This window comes from Haliaeetus leucocephalus, unplaced genomic scaffold, assembly GCF_000737465.1.
Source record: "Haliaeetus leucocephalus isolate CR32 unplaced genomic scaffold, Haliaeetus_leucocephalus-4.0 Scaffold450, whole genome shotgun sequence".
Taxonomy (NCBI): Eukaryota; Metazoa; Chordata; class Aves; order Accipitriformes; family Accipitridae; genus Haliaeetus; species Haliaeetus leucocephalus.
In genome coordinates, this window is record NW_010972886.1 from 8420656 (window position 1) to 8434706 (window position 14051).

Consider the following 14051-nt stretch of genomic DNA (forward strand, 5'->3'; position numbering starts at 1 on the left):
CCCGAACCCACCGAGCGCTCCGAGGAGACGGGGCGGGGCGGGGGGGACGGGGAGCGGTCCCTCCGCCCCCAGCGCCAGGGTCTCGCCCGCCCGCGCGCGCACCGCGACCCGTGGGCCCCCCCGTCACCTAGCAACCACTGAAGCACCGCCACCTGCGCACGCGCAGCAGCCATGCGCTCTCGAGGCGCCCGACGTCCCCAGCCAGTGGCTCCGCCCGCGCGCATGCGCCTCTCTGCCCGCAGATGAGAAGGCGCGCAACGCCGGCCCTTCGCCCGGCGCATGCGCAAGCCCGCTGCCGCAACCCCCGGCCCTCCTTTCCCAGGAGCGCATGCGCAACCAAGGGTGCCGCCCGTTGCCCCCTAGCGGCTCTCAGCAGAGCTGCTCTCGGGCCGCTGCTCTGCGCTTCAATGAATGGGGCAAGGCGGGGGGGGGCGGGTAACCGCTGCCAGGACGCCAATAGCGCCAGGGGGCGAGGCGCGCGTGCCCGAGGCATGCTGGGAGTTGTAGTTCTGCCCCAGCCCCGAGCTGCGCGGTCGGCGGAGCCGCGACTACAGTCCCCAGGCGGCCGCGCGGAGCGGGCGCGCCCCGCCCCTCCGCGCTACCTTAGCGCAGGGCTGTCGCGGCTGCAGTCGCGCTGTAGAGGTGACCTCGAGGCTGCCGAACCCGTCGCTCCTCTCAGCCATGGTCGGTACCGCTCCCCGAGCCGGGGGCCGCTCCCTTTAGGCGGCGGTCGGGGCGGGGTGATGGCGGGCTGCGCCCCCTCGCCGGGGCGGTTGGGGCGGGGGGCTCCCGTCAGGCGGAGGTGGCTGCGAAATGGCGCCGGCTCCCCCCCGCCTCCCCACGCCCCGCTCCTCGCCGGGCGCCCCGCGGTGCTGCCGCAAGGCCCCGGGGGTGACTTGAAGGTGCTGGAGGCACCCGGGGCCCGCCTCGGCCCCCAGGGAGGCCCCGCCGGGTTGACCTTCATCCAGCCCGGGGACTTGGGGGTCGGTGTCGGCCCCTGCAGTGCCGGCCTCGCGTCGCGTCTGCCTCCTCTTGGCTGACGGGGGGTGGGGGGGAGGTCAGCTTGTGCTCCCGCTGGGGTCACCCCGGCGGAGCGGAGCGAACCTCCCCGGCCTGCCGCTGACCCTTCAGCGGTTTAATTGCGACTTTTCCTGCAGCCGGCGCCTGGCTGAGCCCCGCGTTAGCAGCATGGCCTGCGGGAAGGTGGGGATGCTCGCTTCTTGGTTTCGTGAGGCGTTAAAGGTTCTGGGTGCAATTCTGTGTTAACTCAAGGGGAAGTGCCTGTGAAATGTTTCCCTCTCTTGTTTCACCCCCTGTTTGCTGTCAGAAATCCAGCTATTTGCCTAGGTTCCTCAAATTGCTGAGGAGCCCTTCTAGTTCTGCCCTGAGGTTACACAGGTGAACTGGAATGCTTTGCTTTTCAGTGGCATATATGTGTATGCACACACACAAACTTGCGCAGAGACCTTGCTTTCCTTCATAATCGTGAAAAATCTCCATGTTTTTCTAGACTTTATACCCTTTTATTAAAACCTTTTCTTTCGGTAAGTTGCTATAGAAAAGATGCTTGCATGCTCTGAAATGCGGCTTTTTATTTCAGCTATACACTAAAAAATACTGAAACCTGTAAATCTCATCTATCCTAGTTCTCTACCCTTATTTCTGTTCAAAATATGGATTCTCAGGAGTGACCACAAGGCAGCAAGTTTTAGTTTGTACTTGAGCTTTCAAAACATTGACTGCCTTGAATTTGCTGGTCTCCAGCAGAACCAACTGCTATTGAAACTTACTTTGATGTCCAGACTTTTCTGAATGTCACTGTTTTTGTCTTACTTTCACTATTCTAATTATGCATTTGGTGTTGGGCAGGGGCTTTAAACTTCTGCAATAAAATCATCTGTCTATTGACAGACATTGGCTATTAGCTAAATGAAATGGAAAAAGTTTTTAAGGGCACCTGTCTCAAGGTCATTTCTTAAGGAAAGACTTCCTTTGGAATTCAGTCTATGAACCACAGTGCTGCTGGGGTTGCTAAAGTGCATAACTGTATTGCTGATACTTTCTGCCACACTTCCAAATAAATTTGCTGTTACTGTAACTCTGCTTTAAGAGGGAAGAGCAAAGGGAAAGGTGGTTAGGCAAGCTTTAGACTTTTGAGGACATCCAGTTTAATGCTTAAGGCATTCTTATCAAGCAAGGTGGGATAGCTTAGTTGGCTTTAATATTCAGGAATAACATTAGGTTGATAATATTTTACACACAGTTAAATTTATCAGTAATAATGTTTATAGAGGTCCTTTATAATTGTAAGTAGTAATGCAAAGTCCATCACTTGTGTAGACAGGACATAGATTTTTTTTTTCTTGTTCCTACATTTGATAGATTGTGGGTTATTTGGTATCACACTTTTACTTACCTTTGTAACCTCCTGAATAAGTTTTGCAATATAGTGCTATTTTTCATGTATGGCACTAATATCTTAGGTCTGCTAGTATCAGCAGTAATCACAGAGATAATTTAAGCACTGAGTTCTTAAGCCAAAGAGGGGGGACACATTAAGCCCACAGCTTCCTCATTTGATATTGGAAGCTTCACTTTTATCTGTGATAATTTAGGAGGGGGAGAAATCCTACATGTTTGCTGAATTAGAGGGAGAAGGCTGTCTCAGGATGCAATGTTCACTTTTTTTCCTTCCTTTTTATCATTACCTTTGCTACTCTTTCAGTTTCCTAAAACTTTTTAACTATACATTTGCTGTATGTTGACTGGGGAAGGCTTTGAAACTAAATAGTTCAGTTAGATGTTGTTTACTTTGTCTTCTGGTTCTTTTATACCTGAGAATGAGTGAGTAAAGGTCACCTCTGTAGTTACCAGTGTGAAAGTATTCTTACTGAAGTCCAGTGTAGGAGCCAAGTCACGGATTAAAGTGCCTGAACATGAATGTGTGAAGCCTACAATTTCCACTGGGGAGCTACTCATTTCTCTAAACATCCAACCTCCAAAAGTAGCCTCAGATGCTCAGTGATACAGATTTTTATATGTGATGTAAGCTTTCCAGGGAGAGTTAACTGTATTTTGTTAAGAAGCACAACATTTTTGGCTTGTTAATCTAGTTCCTGGAATCAAGAGAGCATGAAAATTCCTTTGATAGTAATTGCTCACAGTTGCTGCAGGGGCAAGGGGGTGCAGGGAGAGCTTGTATGGAAATCAGTGTACTGAAGGCATGGAGAAGAAAAAACAAGTAGGCAGTACTCCTCACTAGTTTAGTTTTTCTTCCTCCCTCCTCCAGACCAAAATGGGAGAACAGGAAGGATGGTAGTAAGCAAAAATAATTTTTTTGAGAGGGTAGAGCTGAGTCATGACTGAAGGATTTTTAATTTTTTTTTAACAAGGCTGAATGTTAAGTCTCTCTTAGTAAAAACTAAAAAAAAAATAGTCCTACCTCTTGCCTTTTTATCTTCCACTCCTTCCCTCTCTTGTTAAGCTAAATAATGCTAGTGGATAGACTGACTTTTTTTGTTTGTTTGTTTAAATCAGATTAGCATATGAAGTGCATATAATGGAGAAAATTCTCATTTACTTTCCCCCTTTTGTAACACTACTTTAGATTGGATCACAGGTTGCAAATGAGAAAGAGCTTAACTTCTTAAAATCCTTGTTCCGTTCACTGGAAATTCAGAAATCAATTCACAATTGATTTCAGATACCATGTGAATCAAAGAAAATGTGTTTTGCTGTTATCTGTGTGAGTTCCGGAGTAGCATGCTTAGCATAGGATCACTTTCTATGTGCTGTTGATACGGGTTTTTGGCAGGCCAAGGTTTTGCAGCACAGTAATTTTCCAGTACTTATTTTTCTAATTAATATGATTAGCTGCCTTGAAAGAGTGTTCATTGTTCCCTTTACGTAAATAAAATGTAGATTCTCCTTAAAAACATGCTGAAAAGTTGGCTTTAAAATCTGATATGCACCTTAATCTGTGCTGCCCATCATCATTCAGACATTATGGTACATTTGGATGGCATAACTTCCTTACTCAAGTATAGTATACCAAAACTAGTTTTGAGATTTAAAATGGCAATAATAGATTGTCTGCTCTCCTTCCCCCTCGTGATGGAGTTTTGACAAGGTTTGAGGATGACACTTGCAGGAGGACACGTTCAAAAGAAAATAATGCAGTTCAGCACCATAACAGGTAGCCATTTAACCAAATATTTAAAGAATCATTCCCATAATGAAGGCAAAATCATGTTGAGGTCTAAATCTGTGAGTTCAGTAGTTTAATTTCCATCACTTATGCTCTCATTTTATCTAGTACCTGGTAAAATGGGGCAGGTGGCCTCATTTTTATGGTTATCTAATGTTAGCTTGATGCAGTTGTGCTTGGCTGGTCACTTCTGCAGAGAGAATACACTCAAATCCCAAAATGGTTTTCCTATAAATATCGATGACAGGAATGTTGGTTGGAAAGGATCTCTAGAGGGCATCCAGTCTGACCTCTTCCTTGATCTGAGTCTGGAGGTTGTCCAGTCCAGCCTGATAGCAAGGTGTTTGCCACTGCTAAATCAGGTCATACATGTTTTTACATCTGGGCCTTGAAAACCACCAAGGATGAAGGTTGCACAGACTCTCTGGGTACCCTGTTACAGTGCAACAGTACCACCCTAATCAAGAATTTTTCTCTTCATTTGTAGCTGTTGCCCCACATTCTGCCATCTGCCACTACTGAAAGGTGTTTGGCAGTGTTATTTTTGTAATCTTTCTGTAAGTAGTAGTAGGCTGCTGTTAAATCACCCCTTGTCTTCTACCTTTCCAGACTATGCCCAGCTCCCTCAGCCTCATCTTATAGGACATGAACTCTGGGCCCCAACCATCTGAATAATGCTTGCCTGGACCCTCTTTAGTTTTTCAACATCCCTCTAAAACTCAGAGTCCCAAAACCAGACTTAGTATTCCAGTTGCAACCACCAGCCCTAAGCAAAATGCCTGCCTTTGCTCTGCAAGCTACACTTTTCATAATGTAGCCCAGTATGCAGTTAAATCACTTCAGACATAATTGAATGTGGAAGACATTTTGTCCATAATTCAAATGATCATCTTTTAATTATGTGAAAAAGTAGGCATGGGATTCCCACTGGCTGCTCGGAGTCTGCTTTTTCCTGTCCTAGCACAATCTGCCCAAGCCCTATTGCCTCTAGGCAAAAAGGGAGATATAAAAAACAGGCTTACAAAATACTGGGTTATGAATGTCCTTTGGCATGTTTCCCCTTTCAATATTAAATGACCTCTGGAGCTCCCCAAGTCCTGGTTCTGATTAACAAAATGGACTTTTGCTATAGGGTAGGCCATTTTTTTCCCCCTGTTTGCAATATAGCAACATGTTGGCAGTCTTCTCCCAGCCTTTTGGAGTTTTGGGTCAGTTGGACAATGAACAGTTGTATTATGGATATTAGTGTCTGTATTTGTCTATAATGTAGCTTTTGTCTGTGGATTTGTTAAACTGCCGCATAACAGTTCAGTGAGGCAGTAGTTTTAAGTCCACTAGATTCCTTGGTTTCTGGCATTCAATAAGTCTTTGGTTGCAAGTAAGCATTCAAAATGCTTAATGGTAACAGCCCTCAAAATTGAAAGAATGTGAAAACTGGTGAAGTGTCACAGCTCGTAAAACTTCTGTAGTAAATTTGAAGTATGAATGGGTAATCTAATGAGTGGGTACATGTTGTAATGCCTTATGTTAAAAAGGCAGTGTTAAAAAGAATACAAAGATTTTCAAATAGATTGTTATTCCTGGCATTTTGGAAGCTTTTCCAGGAGCAATTCTTAAGGATATTTTTGCAAGAGTGGTCTGTTTCTGTAAAAGCACGTAGAGAAATTGCTTATGGTTCTAGCAGAACAGAAGGATGATCCCAGGATCTGGGCCTGATCCACATTTAGGCACATGCTTTCATCCAGGTTAAATAATCATAACCTTATTTCTGTAGTAACTGTTAATTTTTACTGCTCTTGGATGGTATGAGCTTGCACCGTGTAGCTGTGTGTAAGTCTCTCTAACTTTATTGAAGGGTGAACCTATCAGAGTCCTGGTGACTGGAGCTGCTGGGCAGATTGCTTACTCGCTGCTGTACAGCATTGCCAAGGGAGATGTCTTCGGCAAAGAACAGGTAAGTTACCAATGTGCAAATAACTTATTCTTTAAGTGGGGAAAATGGAGTCCTGTTCTGTTATGCAGTTGTTGGTCATGCTGAAGTTTTTCAATTTTCTGCAAATGGATTTTAAGTCTTGCACAAGATAGCATTTTCTAGCAGATAACAAGACAAATTAATTTTCAAAACAGGTTAAGCCTGACTTGCACTAAACCATTTCTTTCTTTACAGCCTCTTATTCTTGTGCTGCTGGATATCACCCCCATGATGACTGTATTGGAAGGTGTAGTGATGGAGCTGCAGGACTGTGCCCTACCGCTGCTGAGAGGTGGCCAAAAGAAATTTTTCTTATACCTATAAGATGTTCTAGTACAACTGTTGCATTTATGAGTTCCTGTAGCTGGCAGGAAGTTGAGCAGAAGAAAATATTAGATGATCCTTTCTTGGTTTTACATTTTGTGGAAGATAATTTAACTTGGGATGTAAGCTCAGAAGAATGTAATCAAATGAGTTTTGTGTAAAGAATTGACTATGCAGATACCTGGGTTTTGGTTTATGTCATCTAAACCTGGGTTGTCAGCATGTACAACAAATTGTCAGATACTTGTGCATTTATGCATTGTATTCTGGCCTAGTGGTAAAATAGCATTGAATCTTTAGGTACACCTAGATGCCTTTACTAAGTAATTAAAAAAAATAAATTTAAAACATCTAGTCTTTAGAAATACCTTCTACATAGACACAAACTGAAAAATTGCTCATCAAGTTGTGTAAACAAGTTAAGTTTTGATAGTTTAAACAAGCAGAAGAAAAGGAGCAAGTAGATGCTACTGTAATTATTATAGTACTTTAAAAAAAAAAAGGCATGTAGCTGCCAGCTCTTGTACTTGTACACATCAAACCTTCTTCAGTCTGAAGTGTTAAAGGGAGAGAAAAACTTCATATGTGTTGGTGCTTGCCACTGAAAATTTTTTGTAAAAGTGAAGAACAGCATATGTACATATGTGTACATATTTAGATAGACAGACATGAAAGGTATCTTTTTACATAGATTTCTCCTGTGTTTTCAGAATTTATATCTAAAGCTTTAGATAAATATTTGTATATATAAACTGTTCACTGGCAAGTATTTAATCTGTGGAGTTAGGGGTAAATGACTATACTTAACGTTTTTGGAAGGGGAAGGTGGTGGTGTTGGCAGATCAGTTTATATACTATCTGTGAACCAAAGAATATTCCCTTTAACACTTTGCCATGACTATTTATCTTACTTAGATTATTTTTCCCCCCCTTTCCTTTTTTTAGAGGTCATTCCAACAGACAAGGAGGAAGTTGCATTCAAAGACCTTGACATAGCAATTCTGGTTGGCTCCATGCCAAGGAGAGAGGGCATGGAGAGGAAGGATTTACTCAAAGCAAATGTGAAAATTTTCAAGTCTCAGGGTGCAGCCTTGGACAAGTATGCCAAAAAGACTGTCAAGGTGAATATAGAAACTGAATTTTAAAAGTTAACTCTCTGAGTTTTGTAGAGATCTAAATACATTGTAGAATGATATTGTGCAAGCAGGAGCCTATTTAGTGCAGGCATTCCTTTCCTTAAGCCCTGGAAAATAGACCACAGTCAAGGTTAGATGAGAGATAGTATGTTAAATACACAGATGATTTAGTCCTTAATTCGTTTGGTGAAAAAGATAAGTCTTATATTGTATTGCTGTAGTCCACACATATTCTGAACTAGTTACCAGCAATTCTTAAAAAAAAACTATATTAAAAAAATAAAAAGCAGTCTTCTGCTCGTTATCTTTCTTCTCTGGGAGAACTAAATTATCTACATGCAGCTGCCTACTTCATATCCATCTGTGGCTTTAACATAATGACCCTTAACTTCAGTATCAATATGGAATTACAGTTGCACAAAAAATCAGCTTTATTTAGGTTGTTTGCGTCTTGGTCTTTGGAGCATTGGAAGCTTTTAATTGTTCTCTCTCAGATTCCTTCAGCACAGTTAATGGGATCATGTGGCTGCTCTCCTACTGCTCTTAATCTCAGACCCAGATTCTAACTGTGCTTTGTAACTGACTTTTTAATGTCTACTTCCTCTGCTGATGAACTTCCTACTGCTTCTAAAGACTTGTTTGCTTCTTTATACAATTGGTATAAAAACTATCAATGTTACTATTGCAGAGTAATGGAAAATTTACTGAACTCACTTTGAAAAGGGGAAATGCAAAGGGAGGTTTGCAGATTAGCTTGTGTGATTGAGAGTATATGGAGCTTGACATTAATCATCTGAGGCACATTAGTAGATGAAGGATGAATAAAAATCAGTTTTCCATAGTAATAAATTGATCTAAATCCAGGCAATATTTTACTTCTAGCTGCCTATGAACATTGAGATAAGTAACTGTTCTGGCTTTCTTAATTATAAAGCAATTATATAAAGCATTTGAAAGGTGATGGTGAATTCACTGTGGGCTGACTAGTGTGTATGTATCTTGCTTTTTCTGTATCTAGTAGCATGAGGTTTGAAGCCAGGCTGTGGGTCAGTGTGCAGATCTCCCTAGAAGTCTTGTTCTCTTTCATGTTTGAATGTCAAATTATAATTAGCTAGAAAATATTTTTCTGTGCAGTTATAGAAGACTCGGTGACTGTGAACAATGCACATATAAAACAACCATGTTGAAGACAACCCAGAGATTTAGAAAACTTAACTTTTTGATAGCTTCTTTGAAGGCGAAGCCATGTATTTCACTTGAGGGAGTTGTTTTGCAGAAATAGCTTCTTCATCTTCCCATGTTCCCCTTCCCCTTTTTTGTTTTTAGGTTGTGGTAGTTGGGAATCCAGCAAATACTAACTGCCTGATTGCATCAAAGTCAGCCCCATCAATACCAAAGGAAAACTTCAGCTGCTTAACTCGTTTGGATCACAACAGAGCTAAATCTCAGGTAAAAAGGGCCTATTCAAAGTAGAATGCTTTCTGTTGTCTCTGCTAAATACAAACAAAGCAATGCTCTCAAAGAAGCCTGTGAATTGAGAAGCTGAAGTTAATACGTTGGACATCTTTAATTTCCAATTAGATTGCTCTGAAACTTGGTGTGACTGCTAATGATGTGAAGAATGTCATCATCTGGGGCAACCATTCCTCCACTCAATATCCAGATGTTAATCATGCAAAGGTAAATGTGAAAGGAAAGGAAGTTGGAGTTTATGAAGCTATAAAAGATGACAGCTGGCTGAAGGGAGACTTTATCCTGGTAAGATCTTGGGGTTTTTGATTGTTTTTTTAAATGGTTATTCTGTGCTTCTGCTTTGTTCTAACCTCATGTGAAATTATGAACTATGTAACTGACTGACTGGGTGAAGCAGTTCTTCCTATCTCACTAGAATAAGTCACTTTAGATAGCTTCTCTCTTATCAGTTACTTGCTTTTGAAAAATCTAAGGCATTATGAAAACCAATGTAAATACTACTAGAAAAATCCATTTGGAGTGCTAAAATGATTCAACAAAAAGAATTTTGATCATAGCTCAGGTGCAACTCATCTGACACACAAACACCATTGACATTTCACTATGGTGACTTTTTTGGGCAGCTTTGTAGATGACAAGTAGGATGATCTTCCATTTGCTGCTCCCCAGCTACCAAAAAAGCCCAGCAGCCCTCCCCCTGCACGTGCATGTGTTTGTGCACACACTTTCCAAATCTAAATCTGTGGCCTCGTCAGCAGCATTTCTAAAAAGTAATCTGAAAAATCTAGAAAACACCTGCAAATGTCTTAATGTAGGGTAGCAATAAATAATGATATAAGCTGGTAAAACAAAATAATGGTACTAACTGATTAAAAGCACAGGCTGCCTAAATGCAATATCAAGTGAAACAAGGATTACTAAAGCCCTTGATGAATGTGACTCCAAGTAGGTGTACTTTGCTTGGTATTGCAGTGTTACTGACATGCTGACAGCCAGGTACTGTATCTTGGCCAAAGCACCTTTAGTTTGGGCCTGAGGATGTGTTTTGTCATATGACTGTGCTCTGTCCTGTCTTGTTTTTGGATATAGCTTATTTCAGTTCACGCTTGTTGCTACAGAATAAATGATTGTATGCTGGCATACAAAGTTCATGAGCCAAAGGGTAAGCAGAAACCTGTCCTTGTCCTTGATCCTGCTGTATCTCATGTGGCCAAGGCAGGATACTGGTTTGGCCTTCTAGGTGCATTGTAATGCTGGTCTGTGCTAGAATGCTTTGCCTAAGATAAGGAGATTTCATGATTCTTGCTTTCTAGACTGGGGTCTGGTTGGCATAGAGCCTTACCAAAACTTACTAAGAAAAAAATATGTGAGGTTTAAGAAGCTATGCTAATTCTAAGAAGTACAATTCTTAAGTAAAAAATTTCTTAATCTAAATTTGAGTATAGGGAGGTAGGTTCAACTATTTTCAGGAATTAAATTAATTTTATGCATTAAGTATTGTAGGATCGAGACCAGCAAGTAGTTCACCTTGGTATTCAGCAAAAAACCTTAACTGCCAGTGTTGCTCTAAGGCATCTGTTACTATTGACAGACATGAAGTCTCTTGGTGGTAAAAGCTTGAAATACCTGGCTGGTATGAGAGAAGTCAGTGGGGTGCTAGCTATAACACAGGTACTGAGAAATGAGCCAGCCTCTGAAATACTCCATTATGTTCTTGTCTTGGCAAAACTCTTCTAGACTGTATTTCTGGATTGTATGCCATGTTCATTTAGTGATAGAGCTATGTCTTGACTGATGAAATTAAGTAGTGATGTAAGGTGGTCTTTCCTCATGGCGTTTACTAACAGCTTTCAGACCAAGTCATGATTTTGCTGCTTTGCAATTTAGGTTTGTGGGTTTTTTTCCTGAATTGCAGACCGTTCAGCAACGTGGAGCAGCTGTTATTAAGGCTAGGAAGCTGTCCAGTGCAATGTCAGCTGCCAAAGCTATCTGCGATCATGTGAGGGACATCTGGTTTGGCACTCCAGCGGTAAGATGTTGCTCTTGAGTAAGTGCTTGTTTGCCTGATGGCTTTGATTACATGCCAGTGTCTTTGACCTCAAGTATGTGTGTTCAGAGGGGGAAGAATCTGTCTTTTTCTGGAATAAAGTGTGTCACAGGAGATGCAGTATATTGGAAATTAAAATTTTAATTGCTTCCAGCAGTGAGAAATGTATTTCTCTCTTAATTTTCTGGTTTCAGGGTGAATTTGTTTCCATGGGAGTAATTTCTGATGGCAATTCTTACGGTGTTCCTGAAGACCTGCTGTATTCATTCCCTGTTGTGATCAAGGTAGCTAGACTGTATTTAAATCCACAAATCTTCTGCAAGACCTAGCTAAACTGTCATATGAGCTTAACAGCAGTGCTTTTAGTATGGGACTGCAGTTGCTGGGATGTAGGGGTTTTAGCAGTCTCTCACAGAGTGGACCATTGTTAACCATTTTGTAGTAGTTATCAAATAAGTACTGAGAGACAAGTAGAATCTGATTATGACTAGCTGGTGCTGGTTGCATTCTTTATCTGAAAACAAAGTTAACTACTGCCTGAAGTGTTTTTTAAGGCCATAAACTTTGTGTCTTATGCTGCAAAGTTTCCTTCATGAAGACTGAATGAAGCTTGTTCTAACATGGAGGTGGTTTTTTTGTTTGTTTTAAAACAGGACAAGACTTGGAAGTTTGTTGAGGGACTTCCTATTAATGATTTTTCTCGTGAGAAGATGGATCTGACTGCTAAGGAGTTAACTGAAGAAAAGGAGACTGCTGTGGAATTCCTCTCCAGTGCATGACTAGGTGATGAGGAAATACAAAATCATTTAAGAGTGGAAGAATCTAAAAGTCGTCTCTAAGTCTACCAAACACTATTCCTGTATTCAAGTCAACTGTCTGTGACAATTGTGCATTTTAAAGTTCATATGCTTACTGGTACTGTTGTGCCTATTGAGTTATTAGCAAAAAGATTATTAAAGAAGTAAAACTAGTTTGTTGACCAAACTTTTTGTCTGTTCAATACTAGTTGCTTTCTGTGTATGATACAGAATAATTGTTTGCCTTGGCTACTAACGCACAATCTGAGTTTTGGTTAGAATTTGGCACTATTGGAACATGTGCTAGTCCGTGATCACTTCAGCATCCTATGGCTCAACTGAAAATAAAATTAGAATGCCAGTAGTTCTCCTCGAACCAGTAGTTCAGTGACTCAAGTCTATCACTGGACAGACTCCAAGTATATACTGTTCACTCTGTTGACAAACATTGTAAGCATAAACAGAAATATTAAAAGATGCTTAATCACATAATGGCTAAAGAGTAGTCTGTTGCGCTTTATTTGCACGTTTTAGTTATGTAACTAGCAGAATTTGATAGTACAACATAAAAAAACCACTGGAGGCCTATTTTAAGAAACAGGGAAACTGGTTTTAAGGAGCTTTATTGATGACTAGCACTTCATTTGTCTTTCCCAGGCAAAATTGCTTTATGTCAACATCAGACACAAAAGCCTCAAGGCAGATTTGTATTCCAGCACTGCTGTTGAAAAGCAGTGTTGGTACTGTAGCTCAGTATTAATTTGATTGTAGCTTCAAAGCTTTTTGTCCCAGGAGACAAGGACTCACTTGGTTAAGACCAAGTGAGGTTAATATACTTGCTTGAGAATTTTCCTAGTGCAGCCTTACAAACATTTTAACATCAGGAAGCTATTTCAAATATATTGTACTGTAATTATTCCTTTGTAAATGCACAGGTGAAAGTTGCTGTAACTCTTCTCCTAGACTCCTGCTTTGTGTGTTCCTACTGTAGTAACCCACCTTATGTAGACTTAGGGGATTTAGACCAGGTTTGTTGTTCTGGGAATTTCTTAGATGTACTACTACCTGTTCTGTTTGTTTTCTAAGCACCTTAAATACTTCCTGCCCTGTTCGCAGAGTGCAAATTCTCACAATAATGGGATTTTTCTTGTATACAATGTCAGTGCTAAGTTGTTGTCTGTCCTGTTCCAATGTAAGTGTTTCTGCCTTGTACTAAAGTAAATCTTGGGTCTGTCATATCTGGAGTCATCTCATTTCCCTTTTTTGGTTGGTTGTCCTTAAATGAGGATTCAAGAAGTAGAACTGTTTTGACAAAAAAAACCAAAACGCTCAAACTGAATTCTAAGGAAATTGAAAGGTTTCTTTGAGCATTTATCAACTAGAATATAAAATAAATCAGCAAACATCAGTAAGCTTATCCTTAAAAATAAGTCTGCTCTCTGAACATTACTGTAGCTACTAAGTACAGTGACAGTAACGCAGCAAAGACTTACTATACATAAATAGTTGAAAGGGAAAACAAGCATTCTGGAAAATGGGAATGTCTGCTGCAGTACAGGCCAGCTGCAGAGAGGGCACAGTAAGTGAATGCCTTGAATGTTATGAAGCAGCTGTTGTAAGAACTTAAGCACTTTTGCAGTCTTAGAAATAGATGAGAAGTATATACATGGTATTTTTGCTGTTTTTCTCTTTCTTCTAAACCCCTTGGAGTTTAGCCTTGGAAAAATTATAAGAAAATTTCATACATCTGTCTTTTCACAACAGTCTAGGAACTTCTGCAGAATTTAGGGAGGTAAGGGAAGCTGTCAACGTGATGACTGCCTTCTAGTGTTCCATACAAAGTCAGTAAAATCTCATTTCAGCATGAACCTGGGGACCAAAGGAATTCATTCCAATAATTACCATGCTACAGCTTTTTTTAAAACAAATGTGTTTTACAGTGAATGTTACAGGACATAGCCATAGTGCACAGTTACTCAGTTTAAAAAGGCTACAGGCAAAGTAAAGGAAAGGTACGCATCTGTGCCTTAAAACCAAAAATAAGAGGTGATAAATCCTACTGGTGTGCAGCGTGTTTTGTGCCATACCTGAAGAA

At 41.1% G+C, this 14051-nt stretch overlaps 1 protein-coding gene across 2 annotated transcripts; it reads left to right on the forward strand.

Moving 5' to 3' along the window:
- The first annotated feature begins 605 nt into the window (after positions 1-605).
- On the forward strand, positions 606-12443 carry MDH1 (malate dehydrogenase 1, NAD (soluble)). 2 transcript variants are annotated; one of them, XM_010574743.1, is made up of 9 exons: positions 606-684; positions 6063-6161; positions 6375-6471; positions 7449-7624; positions 8966-9088; positions 9221-9397; positions 11028-11141; positions 11354-11443; positions 11813-12443. In XM_010574743.1, the coding sequence occupies exons 1-9, from the start codon at positions 682-684 to the stop codon at positions 11936-11938; spliced, it is 1005 nt and encodes a 334-aa protein (XP_010573045.1). In that variant the 5' UTR covers positions 606-681; the 3' UTR covers positions 11939-12443. The 2 variants fall into 2 exon arrangements, with proteins under 2 accessions (XP_010573045.1, XP_010573044.1); XM_010574742.1 differs by lacking the exon at positions 606-684 and adding an exon at positions 1101-1203.
- Positions 12444-14051: the final 1608 nt, after the last annotated feature.